The sequence below is a fragment of the Fonsecaea pedrosoi genome, assembly GCF_000835455.1.
Source record: "Fonsecaea pedrosoi CBS 271.37 unplaced genomic scaffold supercont1.7, whole genome shotgun sequence".
Classification (NCBI taxonomy): domain Eukaryota; kingdom Fungi; phylum Ascomycota; class Eurotiomycetes; order Chaetothyriales; family Herpotrichiellaceae; genus Fonsecaea; species Fonsecaea pedrosoi.
In genome coordinates, this window is record NW_013550609.1 from 598,431 (window position 1) to 624,669 (window position 26,239).

Consider the following 26,239-nt stretch of genomic DNA (forward strand, 5'->3'; position numbering starts at 1 on the left):
TCTGCAAACAGACAATCTTCTACGTCCAATTTATGGACAATGGGGGACAGTGCCGAACAAGGCTCCCCGGAGACTCGGGATGCCTGGCTTGCCGCTCTCAGAAGCAGTTCGACAAATCTCCGTATCGAAACACTGCGCAAATTGCAGCAAAGTATTCCAATCGCAGGTATGGCCGACATGCAAAACCACGTTTCATGCGGTCAATCTCATCTCACCGGTGCTGCAGATGAGACCGTCTCAAAAGAGTTGTTGACCTTTTTGCCCGCGCTTCTCGGGACGTATCCTCGTTACCTTGATCGAAAGTCTCGCAGAGCCGTGCAGTCGTGCCTCCGAACGTATCTCACGACTCCCTCTTCCGCCGACGTTGCTTATCCTGCCGTCACCAAATTCCTATTACAAGAGAGCCAAAAGGTGGTCATAGCCCCCGGCAATGCATTCGTTCTGCTGGAGTGGTGTTGTCTGGTTCAACAAGAAATCCGGCTCAATGAGAAGTCATTCGGACAATGCTTTGGGAAAATATGCTCGGCCGCTGCCCGCCTTCTGGACAAATGCGAAGACCAATCTGTCCGAGGAGGAGTACAAGGGTCGGCCTTGATAATCGCAAGGAGAGGGTTGCGCGACGTCTTCAAGACAAAACAAGTCGGGGCCAGGGCACTGCAGCTCGCCCTACAAGACACTGCAGGTTCCTCAGACGCAAATGCTAGCTACGCCGTTTATGTGGGCGTAATTGCCGGGGTCAGTGTCCGCATAACTGAGAGGAGAGAAGAGCTTCAAGAGTCGAAAAAGCAGATCCTTGATTTCTATGTCAAGTCTGTCATAGGCTCAAAATCTCCCGTGCCATACCAACAGTGTATGGGTCTCAAGGATTTCTTCCTCGACTTTGTCACTCTCCAGGATGTCGATGGAGTGTTGATCCCTGCCATCGAGAAGGCCATCCTGAGGTCCCCGGAGGCTATCCTTCAAGGCCCCATAGAGGCCCTGGCTTCTTGTCTACCACCGGCACTCGACATTTCAGGCTTTGTCCAAAGGAAGCTTGTGAAACCTCTTCTATCAGCCTTGAACTCAACCAATGCCATCATTCGCGATGGTGCAGGTAAGGGTCTGTCAGCCCTTGTTGGCAGAGGAGGGTCTCCAGATGCGCTGCAGAAGATTGCTGCGGAACTGGGATCCACGATGAAATCTTCGAAAGCTGGCAGCTTTGAGCTGCGTGGCCTTTTGGCCGATGCTCTGTCGATGATTGCTCCCGAACTGGCAACGTCTTCTGTCATCGCCGAGTCTATCATTCCTGTGGCGTCGAAGGAAGCCAACGAAGGGGCACTACGGAGAGAAGTTGCTGCATTAGCAACACATCTGCCACTTATTGTCACCACCTCGTCGATCAATAAGACCCTTTCTGACACTATTCTCAAGGGTTGCGTTGACAAGAGACTTCCTTTCCGCAAACTATGGGTTTTGTGTCTTGCACACATCATCAGACGCATCAAAGAGGTGCCTTCTGAACAAGGGTCACGCGAATTCGTCAAGTCGGCTTTGAAAACGTTGAAGGATGCGCACGACGAAGTTGCCCTCAATCCTCTTCCAGCGACCCAGAATGGCTATGTTGCTGCTGGGTACGGCCTTCCCGGAGTACTTGGTGCACCAATATTGAGGACCGATGAGTACAAGTCAAGCATGTATGATGAAGTCAGCACTCAATGCCTGGCCGTTCAACCGAAATTGTCCTTTCTCTTGAATTCAAAGGTCTATACGCGACTCTCATCTACAGAAGACTGCCAGTGGGCACTGTATGCGTTGACTAACCTGACGCAACATCTCGAGCAAGCTACAGATGAAGGCAAAACTGCATGGGCAAGGGCCGTCTTACACCTCCTGCTCACCCCTGAAGTCGACTCCAGTGTGCGCAAGGAGACTGGAGTTGCGTTATCACAGGCTTACTCGAAGCAGCCGGCTTCTGTCGGCCACAGCATAGTGCTTGGTATCTGGGATGTGCTTCGATCGCGCGCGTTAGAGCTAAGTAAGACGGCCGAACAATCTCTGAACGACAATCGTTTGCTTCAGGCAGTGAAATGCATAAGCATGCCGAGGGACAGGCTGGAGAACATGGCCGAGGATGCGGCAACTGAGGTGCTGAAGAAACAGGCCACATCCACAGTGGTGTTATTACGTCCCGAACTGATCATCAACTCCGACTGGATTGGAACCTGCCTGGCTACCGGGGTAGATCCAGGTGAACTTGCAAAGGAACGACAGGAACCACTTTTCCGCGAGATACTCTCACATTTTGAGGCGGGCAAGATGGCATCATTGACCATTTTCGAGATCGCTGCCTGCAACTCAGCAGCTACATTGGCCTTCGTGGCACCGGATTCTTTCACGCCAGCCTTGATTCGTCAGTTCCGGGAAGATCTCGACCCTGAGCAATTGGAAGCCGTGGGACCCACCGAAGCACTCATTGCTAGAGCCCCTGAAGGCACTATTGTCGTCGACGTCCTTGGCCAGCAGACAAATGGAATCCTTGACAACAAGAACCAGAAAGACTATGACGTCCTCAAGTGGGAAGAAGAAATCCGAGCCCAATTGGCCAAAAAGAAGGGAGCTCCCCAGAAAAAGTTGACCGCAGACCAACAGGCCAAAGTCGACGCTCAACTTAGACACGAAAGTGCCACGCGTGCTCGATTGAGATTGATCTCAAGCAAGATCAGAAGAGGTGCAAGATTTATTGAGAGTCTTGCTCACGGTCCGCCCACGGATGCAGGACTTTGGATGTCTCCAGCTATTACTGCGTTGATGGGATCTCTTGAAGCGGGGGCGGCGCTCATCGTTGAGGATGAGATCGTCTCAGCTTATCTTGCCTGTTCCGACAAGATCTCGGATCGCCTTGGAACCATGCGTCTTTTCGTCGGCGTTGCTGCTCTCAGGTCTGTGCGGAACGCTAATGTTCCAGAGCATCTCTGTGTGGAACCTCTCGCAGAGCTCGGGACACGAGTCTTGTATAGACTGAGATTTGCTGCCGAGCAACGTCCGTTTGACACTGCCACCACCGCTTATGCTCTCCCTCTGATCTTCTCTGTCCTCGAGCATGGAAAGATAGGGGATGTGACGGGTGAGGACGCCGACGCTCAAGTCCTCCTTGCCCTCGAATTTCTTTCTTTCCAGATGGGATCCGGTGCCGATGAACACCTTCCAAGAGCCAACATTTTGCGCCATTTGATCAGTGCAATGCGCAAATACAACCAGCACCACCGGATCATCAGAGATTGCCTGTTTGATTTCTGCCGGTCAATGTCAGAAAATACCACTGCTGAGGAGCGAGATATCCTCCTCTCTGCAGTCACTCTCCCTGAATCGACTGTTCGATCTGCAGTTCTGCAGGCAATTCATTCGGAGATTGATCTGTCTGAGATTGACAACTCCGTTCATGTATGGATTGCTTGTCAGGATGAAGAAGACGAAAATGCGGAGACCGCGTTGGCAATTTGGGAAGAGTTCGAATTCACTGTCACCGAAGAATTGGTCGATAGTATCCCTTCGTTTTTGTTCTCATCAGCACGATCGACCAGAGCTGCCGCAGCGAGAGCTCTTGCACAGGCACTTGTTCAGATTCCTTCGAAGGTTGATTCAGTATTGGCGTCGCTTGAAGAGTCGTATCGCACCGAAGCTCAACCATTGGTCCCGAAGCGAAACAAGTTCGGTATCGTGCAAAAGGGAGATCTGGTTGATCAGTGGGAGAAGCGGAGCGGCCTTGCCCTGGCCTTTAAAGAGCTTTCTTCCGTCCTGAGCGAGTCTGCTTTGGTGCCCTTCATGAACTTCTTGGTTTCTGATGGTGCCCTCTCGGATCGTAATGCGACAGTTCGTGCAGAAATGGTCGAGACAGGCACGGTCTTTGTAGCAACGCGAGGAAAAGATTGCCTAGAACCTCTCATGGGGCTATTCGAAAAAGTGCTACAAGGGCCTGATAAAGGGACCGAAGAATCAGATTGGGTCAATGAAGCCGTTATCGTTCTCTATGGGTCTCTAGCAAGGCATCTTCCCGACGGCGACAAGCGGACAGGGAATGTCATACAGAAGCTTCTTGACACCCTCAGCACACCATCCGAGTCCGTACAATATGCTGTTGCCAACTGCTTGCCTCCTTTGGTCCGCCCTTCCTCGGTCGATGCTGGACCTTACATCACGGCTCTCTTGGACCAGCTTTTCCACTCTAAAAAATATGCCGTGCGCCGAGGAGCAGCCTACGGACTTGCAGGTGTGGTCAAGGGCAAAGGTGTAGCTGCGTTGCGGCAGCACAGGGTAATGGTCGCATTGAGAAGTGCGAGTGAGAATAAAAAGAGCCCTGAAGAGCGACAGGGAGCCATGATGGCATACGAACTATTGTCCTTGCTGCTCGGCCGAACCTTTGAGCCATATGTGATCGAGGTTCTTCCCCAGTTGCTGACTTGCTTCGGCGACCCTGTTGCATCCGTCCGCGAAGCCTGCCTGGACACGGCAAAGACGTGCTTTGCCAGCCTGAGCTCCTTTGGCGTGCGTCGCGTTCTGCCTGAATTACTGGAAGGGCTGAATGAGACCCAGTGGCGAAGCAAGAAAGGAGCCTGTGACCTTCTCGGTGCCATGGCTTACCTTGATCCACAACAGCTCGCGACGAGTTTGCCAGAAATCATTCCTCCGTTGACCTCGGTCCTGACGGACAGTCATAAAGAGGTTCGGGCTGCTGCCAATAGCAGTCTCAAACGATTCGGCGAAGTTATCACGAATCCAGAGGTCAAGAGCCTCGTCGACATTCTCCTCAAAGCACTGAGCGACCCAACCAAATACACAGAGGAAGCCCTGGACGGATTGATCAAGGTTCATTTCATCCACTATCTCGACGCGCCGTCACTCGCCCTTGTTGTGAGGATTCTAGAACGCGGACTCAATGATCGATCGGCAACCAAACGCAAAGCTGCCCAGATCATAGGGAGCCTGGCACATCTCACCGAGAAACGCGACATTGTCACTCACCTGCCCATTCTGGTCACAGGCCTACGTCTTGCGGCTGTCGATCCAGTACCTGCGACTCGAGCAACTGCTTCGAAAGCTCTGGGTAGCCTTGTGGAGAAATTGGGCGAGGATGCCTTCCCAGATCTAATACCAAGCTTGATGTCGTCGCTTCGCACCGATACTGGTGCCAGTGATCGTCTCGGGTCAGCACAAGCTCTCAGCGAAGTCCTTGCCGGCTTGGGCACTGCTCGTCTTGAAGAGACTTTGCCATCTATCCTACAGAACGTCGCCAGCACACGCCCGACCGTACGAGAGGGATTCATGACTTTGTTCATCTTCTTGCCGGCATGTTTCGGCAACAGCTTTGCGAATTATCTTGCTCAGATCATCCCGTCTATCCTTAGTGGGTTGGCCGACGATGTTGAAGCGATTCGTGAAACTGCTCTTAGGGCGGGCAGGTTGCTTGTGAAGAACTTTGCTACCAAAGCCATAGATCTCTTATTGCCAGAACTGCAGCGTGGGCTGGCCGACGACAGCTATCGGATCCGTCTCAGTTCAGTCGAGCTGGTTGGAGATCTCCTCTTCAATCTTACCGGAATCAGTGCTCAAACAGAAGCTGAAGAGGAAGGCGAAGCCGCCACACAAGCAGGACAATCTTTGCTTGAAGTCTTGGGAGAAGAAAGACGCAACCGGGTTCTATCGTCTCTCTACATTTGCCGCTGCGACTCTTCTGCCCAGGTTCGAGCTGCGGCCATTGCTGTGTGGAAAGCACTTGTTGCAACACCGAGAACACTACGCGAGCTTGTGCCTACGCTTTCCCAGATGATTATTGCTCGCCTTGCCTCATCCAACATGGAGCACAAGTTTATTGCCGCCAACGCTCTGGGAGAAGTGATTCGAAAGGCTGGGGAAGGTATCTTTGCTTCATTGCTTCCCTCGCTTGAGGAAGGCCTTCAGACTGCCACCGACCCAGACAAACGACAAGGCATCTGTATTGCTCTGCGAGAGATTGTCAACGCCGCTACACCCGAGTCCTTGGAGGAGCACGAAAAGAAGTTGATCTCCATTGTCCGGTTGGCACTGACAGATTCCGACCCTGAAGTGCGCGAGGCGGCCGCAGAATCGTTCGACTCGCTCCAACAGACGTTTGGCAAACGAGCGGTGGATCAGGTGTTGCCGCATCTCCTGAACCTGTTGCGAAGTGACACGGAGGCTGAACATGCACTGTCCGCCTTGCTCACGTTGCTGACCGAAGCCACGAGAGCCAATGTCATCCTGCCCAATTTGATCCCGACCCTCCTCACTAACCCCATCTCGGCGTTCAATGCTCGAGCTCTGGCGTCTTTGGCTAAAGTCGGAGGTGCGAGCATGACTCGCAGGCTGCCTACAATCCTGAACAGTCTTGCAGACAACCTGGTTATGTGCAAAGATGAGGAACTCGTGGGAGAACTGAACGAGGCCTTCGACGCGACCTTGTCTTCTATCGACGAATTCGATGGCCTCAATACCGCCATGAGCGTCATGTTGACTATGATCAAGCATGACGATCACAGAAGACGTGCACTCGCTGCAACTCACCTGGCGACCTTCTTCGCCAATCCTGTGGTCGACTATTCGCGCTACAATCAAGATCTCATCCGTGCCCTCCTGATCTCCTTCGGCGATAGAGACCAAGAGGTCGTCAAGGCCGCTTGGTCGGCGCTGAATCAGCTGCAATCTCATTTGCGCAAGGAAGAAATGGAGGCACTGGTCACCTCCACTCGTCAAGTCCTCCAGCAGGCTGGCACTGCGGGATCTGTGCTACCTGGTTTCGCGCTGCCCAAGGGTATCCTTCCTGTCCTCCAAATCTTCTTGCAAGGGTTGATGAATGGTACAACCGAGCAACGGGTCCAGGCTGCCATGGGCATATCGGACATCATTGAACGGTCCAACCCTGACGGATTGAAACCTTTTGTTACGCAAATCACAGGTCCACTCATCCGTGTTGTCGGGGAGAGATCAATGGATGTCAAATGCGCCATTCTATCGACTCTCATCCTGCTTCTCGAGAAAATCCCCACTTTCTTGCGTCCATTCCTGCCTCAGTTGCAGAGAACATTCACAAAATCGATTGCCGACCCAACAAGCGACGTTCTTCGGACACGAGCAACAAAGGCACTCAGTACGCTGATCACGTTAACACCACGCGTCGACCCCTTGATCGCCGAACTCGTCACTGGTGCAAAGACCCCAGACGCTGGAGTTCGCAATGCCATGTTAAAAGCACTACAGGAGGTCGTCAGCAAGGTCGGATCGAACATGTCGGATGGGTCTCGCGAATCCATCCTGGGACTGATGGACAGCCAACTTGACATCCAGGACGATAATATGATGATGACCAATGCTCGTCTCCTGGGGGCCATGATCAAAGTTCTTCCTGCGGAGAAAGCAGCGACTCTGATCAAGACTCGCGTCCTTGTGCAACCATCGACGAATGCATCGATTCTCGCGCTGAACGCCGTTCTCCTGGAAAGTGCAGCGGCATTGACTGGAAATCCGGTTTATGCAGAAGATACAAGGAACGTCCTTGTCAACGGGCTCGCTGGGAAGAGTGGCACGTTTGTGCAGCAAAACGCCGTTCTCGCTGTGGGGAAATATCTCCTCTCAGTGCACGAAATATCATCCGACGCCCAGATCGAAGAAACGTGCAGACCCTTGTTGGAAGCACTGGCCTCGATAATCCCACCAGGAGGTGACATCGACTCGCGCCGCCTTGCACTGGTGGTCATCCGCACGGTCTTCCGGCACCACGGCAACAGCCTGCGCGAGGACCACCAACTGCTGGCGATCCTGGTTCCCCCGGTGTTTGCGTCGGTCAGAGACGTGGTCATCCCGGTCAAGTTGGCCGCCGAAGCCGCATTCCTGGAACTCTTCAACGTGGTGGACGAGGAAGCCGCCATCTTCGACCAGTACATGGCCTCGGACGACGGCGGCAAGGCCCTGGGAGTGGGCCCCACCAGGGCCATGGGAGATTACTTCAAACGCGTGGCCCTCCGGCTGGGAAGCCAGGCGCGCGAGAGGAGGGAGGCCGAAGGCGGCGTCAAGGGTGGGCTAGGCCTCAGTTCGGACGAAGAGGAAGACGAGCGCGAGGTTTGGAGCGTCGGACGCGTGGATTTGGGCGAAGCGGGTTTTGGCGAGGAATAAAATAGATAGGAATTGAGCACCTGACAGCGGCAGAAACTCCTTGGAGAGGACAAGGGAGATGGATGGATGAAGATATACAGATGAAGAAAGGAAAAAAAAAAGTTAATTCAGCATGTTCTCAATGAATCGATCTTGTTGTCTTTCTTGTTAAGAAAAGAGCTCGTTCTGTTTCTTTTCTCGTTTCTTTCCCCGTCTCCCTTCTCCCCTCTTTTCCACACTCACACTCACACTGACACTCACAGGGACGCATACTCTCAGAGATGGATAGACGATAGGCGGACAGAGAGAGACACACAAACTACTGGATCTACTATGTCGTACGTACTGCATCCTGCGCCCGAGATATCAAAGCCAATACAAAAGCCAAGGAAAAGAAAAAGGATCGCCACAGATTGGAAGAACAAAGAGGAGTATGTGTGGGGATTTTGGGTATCGCTCTACCGCTCTACCACGCGACGAATACCTCTACCGCTCTATCGTGAGCAGAAAGAGCTGTCGGTCTGTCTGTGAAGAGAGGGAGAGAGGGCCTGGCCAGGTGCGATCAAAACAAAAAGAGCCTCCCAAACCCCCCCACCCTTTTTGTAACCTATATGTACATGGGATAGAATCACGTCTTCATCCCTTCCCCTCTAATATGCATATCTAAGTATGGCGACAGGCGCTGGTTAGCCAGCTGGGCCATAGCCAAAATGACTTGGGGCTTCTCATGGCTGAAGATGCTGTGATGTGAGGATTGGGATCCATGGTGGAGATTGGCGTCATGGGAGATTCTCGTGCTTGTCCTCGATGCTGGCTTGACTGGTGGAGGGAGAGACGAACGATGCTCGAGAAACCTCGATGGAAGCCTCCTCGAATCGTGACCTTGTTTGCAGTCTTCGACCATCAACAAAGGGAAAGACTGGACTGGCATCCCCAGAGAGATGTCGGTCATCTGGAGAGGGACTTGAATGCGGGTGCTGGTTGTTCTGGAATGTCCCCTGAAGGACCTGCTTGCTCCGTAGGAGGTGGTGGGCTGATAAAAACACGAAGCAAATCAGTATCATCTCCAGTAGACACCGGGGTTAAACAACATATCCAACAATGAATGGAAGGCCATGACTTACGGTGCACTCTTCTGTCCGTGCTCATTGTTGAAGTATTTCGAAAAGTCGCCCGGATCCTCAAACGGTCTGGGTCCCAGTATCCGCACCAAGTCATCCCGAACAAGCATTTCTTTCTTCAACAGCTCCTCTGCCACCGCCTGCAACTGATCCTTCTTCTCAAGCAGGAGATCTTTGCATTGCTTGTATGCCTCATCCACAATCCGCCGGACTTCAGTATCAATATTCCGAGCCGTTTCTTCCGAGAATGGTTTGTGGAGCCGTTGCTCGTCGTCGCGATAGTGCAAGTATCCGATCTTAGGAGACATGCCCCATTCCGTGACCATGGCCGTCGCCATCCGTGTGACCTTGTTGAAATCATCGGATGCGCCACTGGTGACCGTATCAAACCAGATTTCCTCGCTGACGCGACCGCCCAAGGTCATGGCCATGCGATCCATCAATTGCTTGACGTTCAGAAGATAGACATCTCCACCTCCAGCCGGCAGGTATTGGGCGTATCCCAGAGCCCCTTGGCCTCTAGGAATGATGGACACTTTGAGAAGGGGATCGGCGTACTTGAAGTACCAGCCGCAAATGGCATGGCCAGCCTCGTGGTACGCGACGGTTTTCTTCTCTTCTGGCGTCAAAACCAACGACTTTTTCTCGAGACCGCCAACGACACGTTCGATGGCCTGTTCGAAATGAAGCATTTCGACCGATGCAGCATTCGAGCGAGCAGCGATGAGGGCAGCCTCATTGACACAGTTGGCAATATCTGCGCCTGAGAATCCCGGTGTCAAAGCCGCCAGACGACCGGTAAGGTATTCCATGTCAACGTGTGTAACGATCTTCCGGAGATGGACCTTGAATATTTGCCTGCGACCGTCCATGGTTGGTCTGTCGATTACAATGTGTCGATCAAAACGACCCGGACGCATCAAAGCCTTGTCGAGAACATCGGGTCGATTCGTACCAGCAAGAACGACGACTTGTTCGGAAGTGTTGAAGCCGTCCATCTCGGTCAAAATCTGATTGAGGGTCGACTCCCTCTCATCGTTGCCACCACCAAAGTTCTGCTTCGCTCTTGATTTACCGATGGCGTCGATTTCGTCAATGAAGATGATGCACGGCGCACTCTTTCGGGCGTTGGCAAACAGGTCCCGTACTCGAGATGGGCCGACACCAACAAACATTTCGACGAATTCGGAGCCTGAGACAGAGAAGAACGGTACCCCAGATTCACCAGCAGTCGCCTTAGCCAACAGCGTCTTACCAGTACCTGGAGGGCCAGACAAAATGGCCCCTCGAGGGATCTTTGCTCCCAATCTCTGGTATTTCGAAGGATCTTTCAAGAAGGAGACGAATTCCATGATTTCCAGCTTGGCCTCGTCCATGCCAGCAACGTCGGTGAATTTGGTCTTAATATCAGTCTCATGGTTGAACCGTTTGGCCCTTGACTTGCCAATGCCAAAGATTCCACTCTGACCACCCGCACCAGATGCAGCCCTTCGCGACAGCCAGAACAGAGCGCCCACGAATAGAAGTGTCGGGCCGAAGGAGAAGATGGCGGCGCTCAACGGAACTTCGTCGGAATAGGCCACAGGGATTCTCTCATTCGTGGGGATGCCCAATTCTTGTTGTGCCTCGTCCAAATGTCTCTCAAAGGCCTCCACTGAACCGATCGAAAAGTAGTAGTAGAAGTTCGGTTGAGAAGCGGGTGACTCTGGGTATCTCTGGGCCACAGCGGAACGATGTAATTCGACTCGGACCCGGTTTCGGTTAATAACGGTGAGCTTGTTGACGAGGCCTTTGTCGAAGAATGTCGTCCTGAATTCCTGCCATGTGATTTCTCGACTTGTCTCGCCAGGGTACAGGCTACGGTACAAGTAGTAGGTAATAAAGGCAGTCATTATCATTGTGCTGGCGTCCAGTTTGAACTCGTACACTCTAGGTCCGCCCTGTTGTTGTTGCTGCTGCTTTTGCTTTTCTTTGCGTTGTTTATTATGCTCCTCGCTCTTGTTTGACTGCTCGAATAGAGGTGTTTCATCCGATGTCTCGTTCTTGCCGTACTTTTGTCGAACCTCTTCTGGGGTCATGCGTGACATCTTGGTAAAGAGTCCCACAAGACGCACCGTGGTCCCAAGGTCGATCCGCTTGCTGGGGTCCTTTCGCCGCGCTTCCAGGACTTCGCGGAGCTCTTTAGGAATTCCGCCTTTTTTCATGAGCTCGGCAGCTTCGTCCACAGCGTCAGCTTGTGCCTTGGGGAGACCTGTCTTGATCACTTTCGCGACATCGTCAATCTGTTTGATCTCTTCGGGCGTGAGGGGAGAAAACTCTTGTGTGCTGGCCTCCTTTGACGCAGCATCGCCATTTGCATCCTCTTTTCCAGACCCATTTGCCGGCTTCTCGGCCTTTTCAGCATTCTCAGGCTGCTGCTTCTTCTGCTTTTCTGGATCTTCTGGAGGTGGCTTGGGATCACCGGGGGACACGGTTGCGTACAATCTCGACAGAGGCGGACGTAATGAGCGAGGACATCGTAGTCTAGCGAATTGGGTGGAGCGGCGATGGGCACAAAATGCGCACTCGAAGGCAGCTTTGGACGAGCGCATCAACTGCGGCCGCAGGAAACTTGCCGCCATTACTGGCGTACACTCTAGAGGGAGATATTGCCAGCAAAAGGGCAGGAAGTTATAGGAGAAGAGGTACCGACGGGATGGTAACCCAGACGGCGAGACAGAAGGTCTGGTGAGGGAAACGTGGGCAATGGTTGACGCGAGCACATTTGCCTGGCTTGCCTAGGCTTTTCCTAGATCCGATGCAGGCATCACAGATGCGCTTGTCATAGACTTGGCTCCGTGTGGATGGACACGGATGGATTATGTAATTATCGCGCCACCGGCTCATCTCGCCATCCCGAAATACTGCTTGTCATGCTTGCCTGTCTCTCTCTCTCTCTCTGAAGGTAGATACCGAGTACAGCTCGAAGAGCTCTATTCTATGGATTCCGAGTACATGTATCAGACTTCAATTCTGTTGAATCCATCTCATCCCCTATCCGATATTCAGCCACTTTGACCACTTCGTCCACAACCTCAAAGAACCTCCTCTTCAGTGTCTACATCCTTCTTCTCCCATACATGTCGTGTCGGAGTTTCCATTCCTCTTCTGACTTCGCCTTGATAGCTTCCTTTCCGGCTGGTCGAAACCTAGGGTCGCGGGCAATCCTGCTGGGGGCGCTATAGAAACCATCCGTGTTCTCTTCAAAGAAGCTTGTGCTCCCAATGTTGCCCATCAGAAGCCGGCCTCTCTCAATTGCATACTCTGGTGCTGGCTTGTACTTGCACACCACGGCGTTAGAGTCCACTCCCAGCTCCGATGATTCTGCAGACTCCATCAAGTTGGCGATGATGTCTCCAACCGAGCGAATTGCTGCACTCTCGATTTCCACATCGGACATTTTGTCGCTCAAGGCTCCTTTTCCGCCACCTCGGTCGACGGACACATGGCTAGCATGACATTCTTGGGCAACCTGCTCAAACAACTTCTGGGCACGCGTAACTGGCTTGTTATCTCTGGTGGCGATTCGTATCCAATTTTGAAGATTCTCCTTCCTCTCCGTCTGCGATACATGTAGCAAGCCTTGGGGTGCATCGGGACTCTGTGCTCTGGCACATATCTTCATGACTCGACTCATCTTCATGCGCTGATCCTTGCTGACTGGTTTGAGTTCGAACCACTCTTCCTTTCCGACCTCAAAGATCTCTCGCAGGGTCGAGCCGTCAAAGGGAGAGGCGGCTTCGGTGGTGCTTTGTGCAATGGTTTGAAAGGTCCACCGGGGGTCAAACCCAGGAGGAGCTTTCCGAACGATAACGGATCCTGGGCTATACGTTTGGAAGTGGTAAGTCCCTCCTGCTGTTGTGGTGTCGCTGGTGGAGCGCGCTGGCGAAGTAGACTCACTCGCCTTAACTCGATGTAGATCGGGATTGTGAAGGACTGTTTTCCCCGTCTTTGCCAATGCCTGTTGTGCTGCGACAAAACTCTGCATCTTGTTCTTGCGGTCGTATGGTTCGTCATCGGGTAGGACAAGGACTGGGTGGATTGCCTGCTGGGTAAGCCGACGCGTTGCCTGGTCTGTTACCGATCCCTGTGTCGATGGCGGCTCGTTGAAAGTATTGGGGTATGAGAAACACCTGATAGCATTCGGCATCGACAAGGAAGAGGCTTCTGAGATGTTTCCATCAATATGGACAGCGCCGTCTGAATTCACATGTGGCATCACCGGACGTTCGACTGATCCCGATGGAAGGGCCCAGGTTTGACAATGATTGCCAGGATCAGCTTCGTCTTCATAGGGAACAAATGACATTGGCGGCATTATCGAGCTTCTGATAATTCCTGTCAAGGGTAGGAGATGATGTTGTGGAGTGACCAAACTCGCAGATGGATCCATGTGTTCATGAGACAGTGACGCGAGTTTATTCTCCTGTTTTGAGGGACTGATATCGTCTGGCACCATCAAATTGTCCTGATATTGACCGGGATGGAAGGTGGGCATCGCAGCTGGACCTAACACGGGCATACCCTGTGAGTCAAACCACCATGTCAAACCAGGGTATGGGAACCCACAAATTCCAGAGACATTACTCGGGGAGCTATTTACACTGGGATGGCTGCTTTGCTGCGCGTGCTGAACGATGGCATGTGGCTGGATACGTCGAGGAGTCGGGTTGACAAGCGGCGACGGCGTCTGCGAGAATGTTCCCAGCATTGCCTTGGGTGCCGTGGGGATCGTCGAGTTCTGGTTCTTGTCTTCGAACCATGTCGGCAGGGGTTTACTCGGCACGGGAGCAGTGTCAGAACCATAGCTCATGGAGCTACTGCGGTTGACTGCTCTCTGATGGGTCGGGGTCGAAATCGTCTCTTGATCATCCTCGAAATTGTCAATGTCGTCTTCAGGGGTATCTTCCAAGATCAGCGGCTTCCATGCTTTTGGACCCTTGTTGCGGTTCAGCTGGGGATTTTTGGTGAAGGCGCTCAAAGAAACGGGGGCAGGCTTCGGAGGCAACTTGTGCTCTTCTGCTTCACGACTCGCTTGTCTTGCAGAAGCGGCTTTGAAAGCATGATACTCTGCAGCTCTGGCTCGGGCACCTAACATGTCGTGGTTGTGTCTGGCACAGGAGGTGGTCTAGATCTTGTGAGTATGGCAGTAGTTGAGGAAGGATATCATGGTGTTTGACCTGGATCCAAAAGCTGCAGAATTCGTGATTTGGTCCTTGTGGAATCAACCAGCTCACAAGTCCTGCGTCTGCGGATGTGGGCTTCTAGCGAAGCAAGATGATGTAGGCTTAGGTAGGTTCTGGGGCAGATGGGAGAAACTCAGCAGAGGTGAGAAAGGAGAACGCGAGAGGATGGCCTTGACCTGGCAAAACCGGTATCTGAAAAGGCTCAGGAGAAGATAAAGCGCTGGAGGGTAAATGTCGTTCTCTGTAGTGAACACAGCGCAGATGGAAGGAGAACAGGATTGATACAGTGGTGCTGAAGGGACATGAGGATGAGAGAGCCTAGGAGGAGAGGACGTGGCCGAAGATATGAAGACTGAATATGAAAGAAGAGCAAACTCGCTTTCTGAAGTGGCTCAAACTCTGACCTGAGGTCAGACTCAATAAAGCAGCACAGCTTCTGTCGAAGATGGCGCTTTGACATCCGACATGATGGTGCTGGAGCCACCAGGAAGGAGAGACCGAAGAGGGCAAAGCTGTACACAAACGAAGCCGCTTGTCATTGTCTGGCAATCCTGCCTCACTTCTCATTCCACAATCCATCTTTGTCTCTTCTCATTTCGTTGAGCATACCGTCACATATCCAAGGAAATAAACTGCCTGACGTCCGCAGGTACTCACGACGAACAACTCGTCAAGACAGACATGCTCCTCCCAAGACAGGCAGTTGCTCTGCAGTCGTCTGTTGGACACACTCCAGGCTAACCTCGTATTCAGGATACAGACGGAATCAGCGACAAGCATCCTTCCTCCTCATGACGCCGGTTCCTCCACGTAGCCTCCGTCGAGGAGATGAAAAACTGCAGAGATAATCAAGGAAGAGCAGGGTGGCAGGTTGAAGGACACAAAACACAAGGGATGGTCATCAAATCGGAAAAACATCGGCGAAAAGGCTAGTGGGTTGCATCTATATGACCATGTATTACATGCGGACGACAACGAAGTATTTTCATTGCCACTTCCTGCAACCCTGTCAACGACATCAACCACTCCCTGAACTACCCCCAACTCCTCAAGAGGGTGCTTTCTGGGGCATAGGAAGACCAGTGGGCAACCATGTTACTCCTCGAAGCCTCCTAGAACGATACCAGTCATGAAAATAGGTGACCCAGCATATCGGGGCGCTCAAGTCCATCTTCCACTTGAGCTCATCCGCCTTATAACTTCGCATGTCGCCTCTGGTCGCGGCGATGATGCTCAAAGGCTACTTTGGGCTTGCTGTTTGGTATCCAAAACATGGTATGCTGCTTCTGTACATCAGCTTTACTCTCGGCCTCTGCTTTCTAGCCGCAACTTCGACCTCTTCGTTCGAACAATATGTGCTGCGCGACGGTCGCGAAGATCGCGTGTCGGTCTTGAAAACATGATCAGTTATCTGGATATGAGTCGACTAGCATACGACAGTTCCAACAGTCTTACGGCCCGTCTCATCTTCCGAACCAAATTGTCGTTGGAGGGTTTCGCTTCCCCAGCAGTCACATTCTCGTGAGTCGGTGTCATGCCTTTCAACACGCCCCAAAAACTCTGACGCTGCCGGTAGGATAGCCTCATTAGCACCATTGTCAAAATGTGTACATCTGCGGCAACTAGATCTGTCCGCCGATTCTTACTCGATAGAAGTTGTTGATCTTCTGCATGCCATCGCTGAACTTGAACACCTGACTTCTCTGAGTCTGCCAAAAGGGTTCCGAATCTACCGGAACCTTCATTCAATCCAGAACTTGAGATGGCCAAGGAATTTGACGCGTCTCTATGCTAGCGACGTGATGTGTACTCGTTCCGCGGAGTGGGATCTGCTGATCGAAAGTTGGCCCCGGACTTTGAGAACTCTGACTTGTCCGGATTTTCCAGGTTTCTTTGCACCTGATGTCTTCTTGTATTGTCGCAAACAAGCTGACTATGTTCAACGTCTCGAACTGACCCAGTCGAGCGGAGCACCTGGAGGGAACTCTAACTTATTCGATATCCTGCAGGTCTTTCCAGGTCTTCAAGAATTGATCGTGCCTATCGACGTTGCATGGAACACACTTCGCGAACCTCCAGTACAGACAGAGGAGGTGGCCATTAGACGTTCTCTCTTGGAGATACTGAGAATCATGCCACGGCCTAGATGGTATTCCGACAACCAAGGTGAATTAAATGCACCGACGGATTTTGGGTCCCTCAGCAGGTTGGCCGCGCTGCCTCGACTCCGAAGGCTGGAAATGCCAAAGTCGTTCACCACTTACGACAGCGAAGGAGACCAGATATTGTTTGAGGAGATCTCCGGCAGAATCGAGGATCGCGCGGATGCAGATCAGAGGAACTCTTCGGGCATCTTCCTTGTGGACGATTCAGAGGTCGCGGAAAAATGAGTTGGGCAGGATTCGTCTGGGAGATTGGACTATCGCCCGACAGATCGAGGCCAGTTTCGTGTCAGCCGGGCAAAGCTTTTGTTTATTCCTGCATGGTTCCCAGGTTGTTGTTGACACGGGACAAGCTGCTCCAGCTGAGCATGTAAAGAAGAAAAATCCAGCACCGGCACATGTCACACGCGCTGAAGCATGGCCGACCATCCCCGGGATGTCCAATCTTGTTCAAACCTGGATTATGATTTTTCCTACTCCCTTGTTACAGACCTGGTGAGATCCACGAGCGAAGCAATCCTGACGCCAACGCCTCCCCCCAATATTGCCATAGCCTTGTATGCCATCCCAATGCAGCAAACCCAGGGAAGCCTCTTATCGCTCCAGCCGTACCGTACCCTCCATTACCCTTTCGACATCCGGTGCTCGGCGCTTTGTTAACACTCATACAAATCCTCGTATTTCATCTTGCTCCCATGCCTCATATCGTACCATGAACAGATCGACAATGCGTAAAGACGAGAAGAGATCAGATGCACTCGCATAGAGCGCCTAGGTGTAGGTGCCATGCCATTGACTCTCTCCAGGACTTCCGTTCACCTTCTCAGAAAATTGTTCCAAACGTGCCTTCGGTCTCAATCTTCTTCCGCGGGCTTCCTTCGGCATCTGGTTTCCGATGTCTGCATCATCACATCGTGAGTTAGTGGACTTACACACCCGCAATCGGTCGAAAAGTGCATGGGTGAGAATGACAGGAGAAAGTTGCATACCTGAAGGTGAATCCCACGAAAAGAGCCTTGTTCATCTTTTCGTCCCGTTCCGCCATCTCTTCCAGAGCTCTCTGCTTATCATGCACCTCCTTGTACTTGGCCATATCCGCTTCATTCGAGAAATCGTCAAAGTAACCCGCGTCCGTCTCCGAATCCAGCTCCGGGACAAACGGCGCTTTCTGCTCTCTCAACTTCGAGAAGTCCACTTCGGCAAAGTACTCATGCTTGTGAATTTCGGAAATGGACTTGAATCGGTGATCCTTGGCAGCAACAAGGCGAGTGATCAGATCCCAGGTTCGCTTAGAGAGGAAGTAGGTGGGGTCGTCGTAGATGGGTTTCCGGAGCACACGTTGCCAGCGCTTGAGATTCTGCCAAGTTTCGTCGACAGTGGCACCTGCGAACGGAGGGTATCCTGCTAATGCTTCAAAGAGCATGCAACCCAAAGACCAGTAGTCCACAGTGAAATCATAGGTTTCACCCTTGAGAACTTCTGGCGCCATGTAGTCGGGCGAGCCAACGATGGATTTAGCGTAGTTGATGTCCTTCTTGCGCAGGGAACGATAACCCTCACGACGTTGATCGGCGGAGCGGTCCTCAACGGCAGGCATGCCAAAGGGAACAGGGGCGTTTCCTACTTCTTCGAGTTTGATGCGCATGCTTTCAATCTTGATAGGGCTCAGCATGCCAGCAGCCAGACCGAAGTCGGTGAGTTTGACGTGTCCAGTGGCATCGATCAAGAAATTCTCTGGTTTCAAGTCGCGATGAATGTAGCCCAATGTGTGCAAGGCGTCAACGCAGGAGAACATTTCAGCGATGTAAAATCTTGCATGACGATTGTGAAGAACGCCGGTGTTGTTGAGAAGGGTTCGGAAGTCACCTCCAGGAACGTACTCCATTGCCAGGTAGATTTGTTCTTCATCTTGGAAAGAGTAGAGCAACTTGACAAGCCATTCGGATTTTGCGGCCGTCAGGATGTCCCGCTCAGTCAAGATGTGACGCACTTCATCCAGTTTGAAGAGCAGTTTCTTTCTCATGACCTTCAATGCGCAGACCTCTCGAGTGTCTTTCTTTTGGGCGAGGTAGACCTGGCCATAGCCACCTTGACCCACTTGTGTAAGGATTTGGAAGTCACCATGGCGGAGGCGAGTGCGGCGTTTGCGCAGATTGGCTCGCTCACGCCCAAGGTACTTGTGGAGCGCAGCATCGAACTCTTCTCTGGGTGTCTCGGGTGGAGCAGGGAACGAGGCCTTGAAAGCAGCTTCTCGGGACTGACGATTGTGGACGTACGAGAGCAGGTCAAAATAGTAGTCGAGGAAGTCTGCAAGACAATTAGTACCCGACCTGTATTGTGGACCGTGGGCATACATACACAACTGGGTCACATTTGCCAGTCGTTTGACCTTTGGCAGTTGCAACTTTTGCAGCTCCTCAGAAGTGAGACCTTTGGTTGTGTTCATGGTCTTCTTGGAATCGGCTGTGCGGTATTGCTCTTGACGTGAGAGGGCAGCGTGATTTTGTTGGACGACTTTACCATATCCCAGGCCACTAGTGGGCGCATTCTCTTTGTTGGATTGGCGCGTGGGACTCTCTGAACGGCCATAAAACTGAGCTGGCGGGTCTGCGAAGGGATCTTCACTCGCACTCTCATCACCACCCGAGAAACCCTGTTTGGCTGGAGATTTTGGCTGCGTCTTGGTAGGCGACGTGGGAGCCAACTTCATGGCATTTTCGAACACATTGGGAAGATCGTTGGCTCCAGGAGGCAGTTGTCTCTTGCTTGGACTCCCTTGAGGGGTTTGTGCCGGGCTGGTGAAACCATGGACAACACCACCTCCGGGGGTTGACGGGGTCTGAGGACGATCGTACATCTCGTTGCCAGAACGAGTATGCAGCAGAGGTGGGGGCATTGGCATGACCATGTTGAGGTCTTGTTGTGATTTGGGAGACAGAGGTGTGGTGCCGCCAGCCATTTTCCGGTCAAACGAAAGAATGTTTTGGTATTGACGGCGGTGGTAACGGTGGGAAGGTGAGGCGGGCGGTGAAGACCGCGGCGGTTCTTCACACAATCAAACGCAAGAGCAGCGTCGTCAAGCAATTGATTCCGTCCACTGAGTCCTCAAGCGACTGATCAGTATGGGGAAGAGACAGTGAGGATGATGGCTTGGGTCAGTTGCGCACCGCAGGCAAACAAGACCGCTCTACGACAAGCTGGGGATAGGACAAGGGATATATTCACGACGGATTTGGAGAGATCAACAAGCGGCGACTTGTTTCGATGGGCAACCAGAGGGTCTGTGAAGCAGTCACGTGCATGTCTATCAGCTTATCGGCAACCCGCCGCTTTAAGAATGATGCTGGTGGTCAAGGGCTTGGACCAAACACCAATGATGCATCTCGAATTCAGAACGCTCAGTTATGGATGGACTGTGCACAATATGCGTGCTGCAGTTTATAAAGAGCTTCATCTGAGGGACAACAACTGAGGATTGGGGGAGTTCATCACGCCAAAGCTGGCCTATAACGCCGCCGTTTGACTGCCTCCAGAAGCTTGCGATTTAAAACATTTGAATATATTGGAAAACAGCCTATACACTATTCCCGGCAATCCACAGAGTAACAGATTGTTGGACAGCAATATTCCAAGACTTCCACTCCTTTTTTTGTAATGTGCAGATCGCCTAGCAAGTCGTGTCCGTAATTTACCACTCCATCTTCTCCTTGACATATAGGTCCATGTACTTATCAACGTCCATCGAGTCCAACTTCGAGGCATCAGTGCCCAGCTCCAGAAGCTCCTTGATCTTAGCCTCTGGGAAGTGGTGGCTCAAGTGTCTCTTGTACTTGGCCAGAATCTCGGGCTTGGCCTCGTCTCTCCGCAGGCGGTGGCCAAGTGGTGCCTCCACCACGACTTCATCCAGCACAGTTCCGTCGTTCAGGGTTACGGTCAGCGCATTGGAAATTGTTCTCAAGGCAGGGTCGTGGTAGTCCTTGGTGAATTGGGGATCCTCAACACACTTGATCCTCTTTCGGAGATCCTCTACCAGAGGGGACGTGGCAGCCTCGCTGCCGTCAACATAGTCAGTGGCCTCCAATCGGTTGAAGCACAACATGGTGGCAACCATGTATTGAACGCAGTGGTCACGATCAGCGAAGTTGTCCATGGGTTTGAATTGTTTGTCGATGATCCGGATGCAGGCTTCGTGAGTCCGGTTGGTGATTTCTTTGATATCCTTAGCAGATTTGCCCATATCGGCAAGGATCTTGTAAATCTTTTGTGCAGCCTCGACCGCGGTCTGCGAGTGGAATTCGGCCGGGTACGACACCTTGAACAAGACGTTCTCCATGACGTAGGAGCCATAAGGACGCTGGAACTCAAACTTTTTCCCATTGAAGAGAACGTCGTAGAAACCCCAGACAGGCGCCGAGAGCACCGTGGGGATGCCGGATTGCCCTTGCAAGACCTTGAAAGCGAGGTTTACAGCTCGCTGGCACGCGTCTCCGGCGGCCCAGGACTTGCGGGACATGGTGTTGGGTGAGTGTCGGTAGGTTCGCAAGCTCTGTCCGTCAACAAATGCCTGGGAGACAACAGCAGCAGTCTGGCCCTCGTCGAGACCCAGCATTTTACTGACCACGGCGGCCGAAGCCACCTTCACAAGGACAACATGGTCCAAACCGACTCGGTTGAACGAGTTCTCCAGAGCCAAGCAGCCTTGAATTTCATGGGCTTTGATCATGCCCTCCAAGACATCTCTGACGGTGGGGATCTTGCCATTGCCGACCTTACCGCCAGCTCTGTTCGTCCGTGCGATCCAGTCAGAAACTGCAAGAATAGCACCAAGATTGTCAGAGGGATGGCCCCATTCTGCAGCCAGCCAGCAGTCATTGTAATCCAGCCATCTGATCATAGCACCAATATTAAAAGCACCATTCACGGGATCCAACTCAAACGGCGTTCCTGGGACTCGAGTTCCATGAGGAATGGTGGATCCTGGGACGACAGGGCCGAGGATGGCCGAGCATTGAGGGAAACGCAAAGCCTCCAAACCACAGCCGATCGTGTCGAGGAGAATATAGCGGGAGGTATCGAGTGCGAGGTCCGAATCGATCTTGTAGTTGTGCACGTAAGAGGCGATGTCGGTGATTTCAGGGTCGTAGGCTTGAGTCGGGGCTTTGGAGGGCGCCGAGGAAGCCATCTTCGCAGAAGTTGAGAAGGAGGAGGTCAGGCTAAGCGTAGCACGAGGGAGTCTCAAGCTCTGCGGTGTACGGATTGCCGAGGAGGATGCTTGCGGTCGAGCAGCCAAAGCACCAGCAGCCAACCTTCGCACTGGAGCTCTTTTGAATGCAGAGGACACCAGCATGGCTGGGTAAAGGGCGATCAAGCAGGGTCAGATCGAGGCTGATGAAGGCGTGAGGACGGTGATGAGGTGACGAGCCAACAAACACTCAGTGCTCGATGCGGGCAGTGACAAGTGACAGGTGTCTGTGTTCCCCGAGCCCACGACAGGGCTGTGCTGGTCAGGCTTTGGTCGATTTGCTCACCGACTTGAGAGAGAACCAAAGAAAGTGAAGAGAGTGGGAAAACAAGGGCAGGGTCGATGGGGGGGGAAGTAGAGGAATAAAATAAAAGTCAGAGCTCAAACATTCTCTCAACCACTTTTTCTTAGATTTCTGCAACGTCCCTCACTCACTAGTACCGCAAGCTATCTACCTCTGGCCATCTACTTTACATCACCCTCTTTTCCATTCTCCGTCTCGTCTAGACTGCAACTGACCTATTGAACCCGCCATTCCCAGTTGCTGTGCCGCACCCCCGATCGAGCTCCGACTGCCTCGGCCATTGCCGGCCCATCGCAAGTGGCTCCCCCATCAAGGTCGCCTCCAAGCCGCCCCGCTTGGGTGCCCCTGGATTCTTGCTAGCTGTACGAGGTAGGTAGGTTCCGATTCTATCCTGTCCGCGGTTGATTGGCTCGCGGTCAGCCTTTCTAATGCTCGCAACAGTCTGAGAAGAAATAATGCAAAAGATGTCCTCTAGACAGGCCCGTTACCAGCCTCTTGAAAATGCCACTGAAGTTGAGCTTGACGGAGGGAACCAGTCCGATGATGACCTGAAGACACCCCAGACCTTCACCCTCCGCTCCGGTCGGCCAGCAAGCGATGCCGCTTCCTCAAGCGAGGTCGCTTTATTAGGCTCCTCCGCCCACGACAGGTTCCCCAGACGGCGAGAATATTCCGACACCGTGGCCAGCCGCTTCTGCGTCGGCCCCAAACTCACCAAGCAATACATTGCCTTGTCGGTCCTCTTCTTAGCTGTCGTTGTCTCGGTCATTGGTGGCGGTGGCTACTGGGTGTATACCAAGGGTCAGATCAATGGGCAGTCTCCGCCATGGTACCCGACACCGCCAGGCGGGACCTTGGCATCATGGCAAGTCAGCTACGACAAAGCTCAAAAGTTGGTTGAGCGTATGAGCCTCGTAGAGAAGGTCAACATCACCACCGGTACAGGATGGTCAATGGGATTATGTGTGGGCAATACTGCTCCTGCAACGAGTGTTGGGTTCCCCGGCCTTTGTCTCCAGGATGGGCCATTGGGAATACGATTTGCAGACCATGCAACTTCTTTTCCTGCTGGCATCACGGTGGGTGCCACCTGGAACCGTGATTTGATGCGTCGTCGTGGTGCTGCCCATGCACGTCAAGCAAGGCTCAAAGGTGTCAACATCCTTCTTGGGCCAGCAATGGGACCATTGGGTCGAAACCCAGCAGGTGGCAGAACGTGGGAAGGGTTTGGCAGTGATCCAGTCTTACAGGGGGTCGCTGCATACGAGACCATTCAAGGCATTCAGTCCCAGGGAATCATGGCAACAGCAAAACACTATATCGGCAATGAGCAGGAGCATTTCCGTCGAGGACTGGAGTGGGGTCTTCCTGAGGCTCTTTCTTCCAACATTGATGATCGCACTCTGCATGAAGTCTACGCCTGGCCATTTGCCGAGAGCGTAAGAGCTGGAGTGGCAAGCATCATGTGTTCCTACCAGATGGTCAACAATTCTTATGCTTGTGCGAACAGCAAGTTGATGAATGGTCTTTTGAAGGATGAACTCGGATTCCAAGGCTTTGTTCAGTCAGACTGGTTGGCTCAACGCAGTGGTGTTGCTAGTGCTCTGGCAGGCCTTGATATGTCCATGCCTGGGGATGGGCTGTATTGGCAGGATGGAAGATCACTCTTCGGTGAGCAGCTCACGATTGCGGTACTCAATGGCTCTCTTCCCCTAACTAGGCTCAACGACATGGTCACCCGAATCGTTGCTGCGTGGTATCAGCTGGAACAGGATTCCTGGGACTCCGAGGGGCCCAACTTCTCCTCGTGGACGCACGACGAATACGGCTATCCACATGCCGGCAGCAGCAGCAAACAGGACAAAGTGCTTGTCAATAAGTATGTCGAGACAGAGAACGACGAGAGCCGACAAGTAGCTCGAGAAGTTGCAAGTGAGGGCACCGTGCTGCTGAAGAACGAAGATTCGATCTTGCCGCTGAGTCCCACACTTTCCGAGCTTGGTTCCAGTAGCCCCAAGCGCGTCGCCGTTATTGGGGAGGACGCCGGCCCTGGAAGGGGACCCAACTACTGCGATGATCGAGCTTGCAATCAAGGCACTCTCGCCGTGGGTTGGGGCTCTGGTGCCACCGATTTTACTTATCTTGTGGATCCGCTCTCAGCGTTGAATTCGAGCTTCGACCTGTCGGTGGTCGAAATGACCAGCTCGCTTACCAATAAGGTGTCTTCCAGCTTGAAGAAGGCGCTCAGAGAACAACATCTATGCCTGGTCTTTGGCAACGCAGACTCGGGCGAAGGACATCGTATCTGGCATAGTCAACGTGCAGACAGAAATGACCTGGAGATTCAGAAAGGTGCGGGTTCGTTGATCCGCACTGTGGCCGACGAATGTGGCGGTCCTGTCGTCGTCATTGTCCATTCTGTTGGTCCTGTCATCCTTGAAGACTTTGCCGATCTACCGTCCGTCAAGGCCATTGTCTTCGCGAACCTGCCTGGGCAAGAGAGTGGAAACGCCCTCGCTGACGTCCTATTCGGCCGAACCGATGCTTCTGGACGGCTTCCATACACGGTCGGCAAGTCTCTTGTTGAATATGGCCCGGGTGCTCCAGTACTTTATTATCCCAACGCCATCATTCCTCAGGTTGATTTCAGGGAGGGTTTGTTCATCGATTACCGGCATTTCGACAAGGCAGGCGTGGAGCCTCGCTATCCATTTGGCCACGGGTTGTCTTTCACGACATTCGATTTCTCTGACCTGGTTGTCACAGGCCTGAAACCAAAATCAGCCCTCCCTTCTGCGAGGCCTGCAGGCCTGACACCACCAAACTATGATGAAAACATACCACCTGCCGATAGTGCGCTCATTCCCAGCACATTCACGAAGATTCGAAAGTTCATTTACCCATACATATCTAGCGCAGACGAGGTGAAGAAGGGTAAGTATCCGTATCCTGATGGGTACGGCATCGCACAAGATCCCAGTGCCGCTGGAGGCGGCGAAGGTGGCAATCCTGCTCTCTTTGAAGAGTATGTCAACGTCCAGGTACGCGTTACAAACACAGGCAGCCGCAAAGGAAAGTCCGTGGTACAGTTGTATGTGTCGTTTCCCTCCACAATCAAGGAACCATCCACGAATGAAGTCATCGAAACTCCGATAAGGGTGTTGCGCAACTTTACAAAGATCGAACTCGAGGCAGGAGCAGAACAAGTGGTCAACCTCAGTCTGACACGAAAGGATTTGAGTTACTGGTCTGTGGTCCGACAGAACTGGGTGATGCCTGAAGGTCTCTTCACCTTGGCTGTGGGTCGCAGTTCGAGGGACCTGCCGCTGGAGGGCACATACTGAAGCCCCGATGCAGACGCATATCGAGTCAGAGATCGCGGAGTCAGCCGGCTACATGATACCATTTGGGGGCTTGCTCGTATGGGTTGCGACGACAATGCTCGCCATGGTCGCCATCTGCTCTCCTGGGACTGGAGAGTCAATGCAAATTAGGGGCACATCATCTGATATCTGAGTCGACATTATCAACCCGACAATTTCACTCCTCTTCTTGTACCTCGGCCAAATGTTGCTTCCTTATCGCCACAGCTCAACAGAGGAGGGTTTGCTACCACCCTGTCCCCGCATTCTGCGTTCCCCCACATGGACGTTTACAAACCACAGCCTCTCCTGATGGCAGCCTAAGAAACCTAGTGTCCTTCCTGGCGTCACAGATGCTCCCTCTGGCGGATGTGCTCCCCCATTCAGTACAGTTTATTGGGCCATTAGGGTGCTGCGGGCTACGCGAGCCACTATACTGGTCATGAAGACCAAGTCCAGGAAATCCCCCACCTCCAATGGTATAAAGGAGCGACAAGGCACTCTGAAGCATTCTACATAGACTTTGGCAGTACTCATATCCTCTCCCCAGCATTCATCATCGTGGGCTGTGACCCCTTCGGTGATAAGTTGCCAACACGTCGACTCCTTGCATGACAAAGTCGCGCTGAAGCGACATCTACTCTGCCTTGTGTTGAAACCAAAGTGACTCTTTACATTTGACCA

At 52.7% G+C, this 26,239-nt stretch overlaps 7 protein-coding genes across 7 annotated transcripts; 3 read left to right on the forward strand and 4 right to left on the reverse strand.

Annotated features, from left to right (window-relative positions):
* Nucleotides 1–39: 39 nt before the first annotated feature.
* On the forward strand, nt 40–8,160 carry Z517_10288 (uncharacterized protein; the record flags this gene model as incomplete). Its single annotated transcript, XM_013423900.1, has 1 exon — nt 40–8,160. One exon carries the CDS (start codon nt 40–42, stop codon nt 8,158–8,160), a length of 8,121 nt encoding a protein of 2,706 aa, XP_013279354.1.
* Nucleotides 8,161–9,259: 1,099 nt separating this feature from the next.
* Z517_10289 (uncharacterized protein) lies at nt 9,260–11,881 on the reverse strand (the record flags this gene model as incomplete). Its single annotated transcript, XM_013423901.1, has 1 exon — nt 9,260–11,881. One exon carries the CDS (start codon nt 11,879–11,881, stop codon nt 9,260–9,262), a length of 2,622 nt encoding a protein of 873 aa, XP_013279355.1.
* A 476-nt stretch (nt 11,882–12,357) lies between these two features.
* On the reverse strand, nt 12,358–14,397 carry Z517_10290 (uncharacterized protein; the record flags this gene model as incomplete). The annotated part of the gene is made up of 1 exon (XM_013423902.1): nt 12,358–14,397. The coding sequence occupies one exon, from the start codon at nt 14,395–14,397 to the stop codon at nt 12,358–12,360; it is 2,040 nt and encodes a 679-aa protein (XP_013279356.1).
* A 1,487-nt stretch (nt 14,398–15,884) lies between these two features.
* Nucleotides 15,885–16,875, forward strand: Z517_10291 (uncharacterized protein; the record flags this gene model as incomplete). Its single annotated transcript, XM_013423903.1, has 2 exons — nt 15,885–16,006; nt 16,062–16,875. The coding sequence occupies 2 exons, from the start codon at nt 15,885–15,887 to the stop codon at nt 16,873–16,875; spliced, it is 936 nt and encodes a 311-aa protein (XP_013279357.1).
* A 595-nt stretch (nt 16,876–17,470) lies between these two features.
* Z517_10292 (uncharacterized protein) lies at nt 17,471–19,606 on the reverse strand (the record flags this gene model as incomplete). The annotated part of the gene is made up of 3 exons (XM_013423904.1): nt 17,471–17,546; nt 17,637–18,954; nt 19,006–19,606. The coding sequence occupies 3 exons, from the start codon at nt 19,604–19,606 to the stop codon at nt 17,471–17,473; spliced, it is 1,995 nt and encodes a 664-aa protein (XP_013279358.1).
* Nucleotides 19,607–20,335: 729 nt separating this feature from the next.
* Nucleotides 20,336–21,994, reverse strand: Z517_10293 (2-methylcitrate dehydratase; the record flags this gene model as incomplete). Its single annotated transcript, XM_013423905.1, has 1 exon — nt 20,336–21,994. The coding sequence occupies one exon, from the start codon at nt 21,992–21,994 to the stop codon at nt 20,336–20,338; it is 1,659 nt and encodes a 552-aa protein (XP_013279359.1).
* A 663-nt stretch (nt 21,995–22,657) lies between these two features.
* Z517_10294 (uncharacterized protein) lies at nt 22,658–25,537 on the forward strand (the record flags this gene model as incomplete). The annotated part of the gene is made up of 1 exon (XM_013423906.1): nt 22,658–25,537. One exon carries the CDS (start codon nt 22,658–22,660, stop codon nt 25,535–25,537), a length of 2,880 nt encoding a protein of 959 aa, XP_013279360.1.
* Nucleotides 25,538–26,239: the final 702 nt, after the last annotated feature.